The following is a 1,728-nucleotide window of genomic DNA, read 5'->3' as shown; positions in this document are numbered from 1 at the left end:
CGGACCCTTTGCTATCACCCAAACTGTGCAAAACAAGACTGGACAGAGGTCAAGACAGGCTTGTGGTTAGAGAGGGGCTGCGACCCTGTAACAGCTGCAGGAGAGGGTTGCCTCTGTGTTTTTGTGTTAGCTGGTGGCAAGTGACAGCGTTGCTTTGATAGCTGACAGATTGATTGTGCTGATGAGTGCTGAGCCCCTCCAGGAGCTGCCAACATATACAGTGCAGGGATGCAAGGGGGTGCAGAGCCATGAGAGCAGGGACACTGCAGCAGGACCTAGCCCAGAGGACCTGTCCCCAAGCTCGGTCTCATGCCTGCATCCTTTTCTTCCAGAGACGGCCCAGCATGGAGAACTGCACCAAAGATGACAACATGCTGCAGAATGGCATTGTGCTTTTTCAACTGATCATCTACATCCCAGTGCTCTTTTTGGGGATCCCACTGAACACAATTGCCTTCTGGGTCTTCTGCTGCAAACTCAAGAGGTGGACCGAGACCAGAGTGTACATGATCAACCTCATGGTCGCAGACAGTTTCCTGCTCTTTGCCCTGCCTTTCTTGATATATTTTACCAAGTATGACCATCCCATGGACAAGCTATGCTTTGCTGTACAGAACATCTATTTTACAAACATGCCTATGAGCATCCTTATCATCACCCTGATTGCAATTGATCGATACATTGCAATCAAGTTCCCTCTAAAAGCAAAGATTCTTCGATCACCACTGAAATCAGCTTCTATCTGTGGGTTTCTTTGGATAACGCTGATAATTTATTCCTACTTTCGTCCAAACTTTCATGCAAGAAAGGAAAAATATTGCCTTCAGAAACAATCTATTCAACCTAATTATTCAACATTATTCTCCATTATCTTTGGGTATTTTATTCCCTTAGGGACTGTGATTTTTTGCTCAGTACAAGTCATCAAATGTCTCAAGAAGAAGATGGTCACGAGCCCTCACGAGACAAAGTTAATCGGGAAAGCAATCCACATTGTTTCTGTGAATTTGTGTGTGTTTGTCGTATGTTTTTCACCTTTCTACATCACATTGCTCTTGCGGTTTGCAGTAGATGTTGTTGGAGCTTGTTCTCTGCTCTCAGAAGTTAGAGCCTCTATTCAGATCTGTGCGTGCTTAGCAAATTTTAACTGCTGTTTGGATGCATTTTGCTATTACTTTGCAGCCAAGGAATTTCAAGAATTTCCTTCTCTGTTCCCCATTTGTATATCAATGAGGTCCAAGATGAACCAAAGCCAAGAGTCACAGCCACCCACAGATCAAGTCATGACATAAAAAGGTGTAGTGCACGATAGGTGTGAAGAGCCACAGTGCTGCTGAAGTTTCAAGGCAGAGGGAATGGGACCATTTACTGTATTTGCAATCATTGCAGGTACAGGCATGCCTGCAAAAAGGGGCAACCTCCTCCAAAGGGTCTTGACTCCAGCTCTGACTATTGTCTTGGATTGTTGTATCACAGCTTCAGGTGTCTCCTGGTCAAGAGGAGAGCCACATAGTATGGAGAATAGATAAGGCCATTGCTTCTGCCATGCACTTATTTGTACATATCATGCAGCTAAACATAGGAAACCGAGCATCCATACAGCAATACACAAATCCACTTCTATATGGTCACTTAAACAAGAAAAAGCCCCTGTACTACAGTGCCAAACCTAATACATCTGTGCTGGTCACAGCAAAGAATTTGCCCATGCAGTGGTAGTTTCCTGCC

General features: G+C 44.8%; 1 protein-coding gene across 1 annotated transcript; it reads left to right on the top strand.

The window, feature by feature from the left end:
* The first annotated feature begins 344 nt into the window (after positions 1–344).
* On the top strand, positions 345–1,292 carry LOC104532735 (G-protein coupled receptor 35). Its single transcript, XM_029087456.1, has one exon. The coding sequence runs from the start codon at positions 345–347 to the stop codon at positions 1,290–1,292; it is 948 nt and encodes a 315-aa protein (XP_028943289.1).
* The last annotated feature ends 436 nt before the right edge of the window (positions 1,293–1,728 follow it).

Source organism: Antrostomus carolinensis, unplaced genomic scaffold (genome assembly GCF_000700745.2).
Source record: "Antrostomus carolinensis isolate BGI_N321 unplaced genomic scaffold, ASM70074v2 scaffold32150, whole genome shotgun sequence".
Lineage (NCBI taxonomy): Eukaryota > Metazoa > Chordata > Aves > Caprimulgiformes > Caprimulgidae > Antrostomus > Antrostomus carolinensis.
This window is presented reverse-complemented; position numbering and strand designations above follow the sequence as displayed.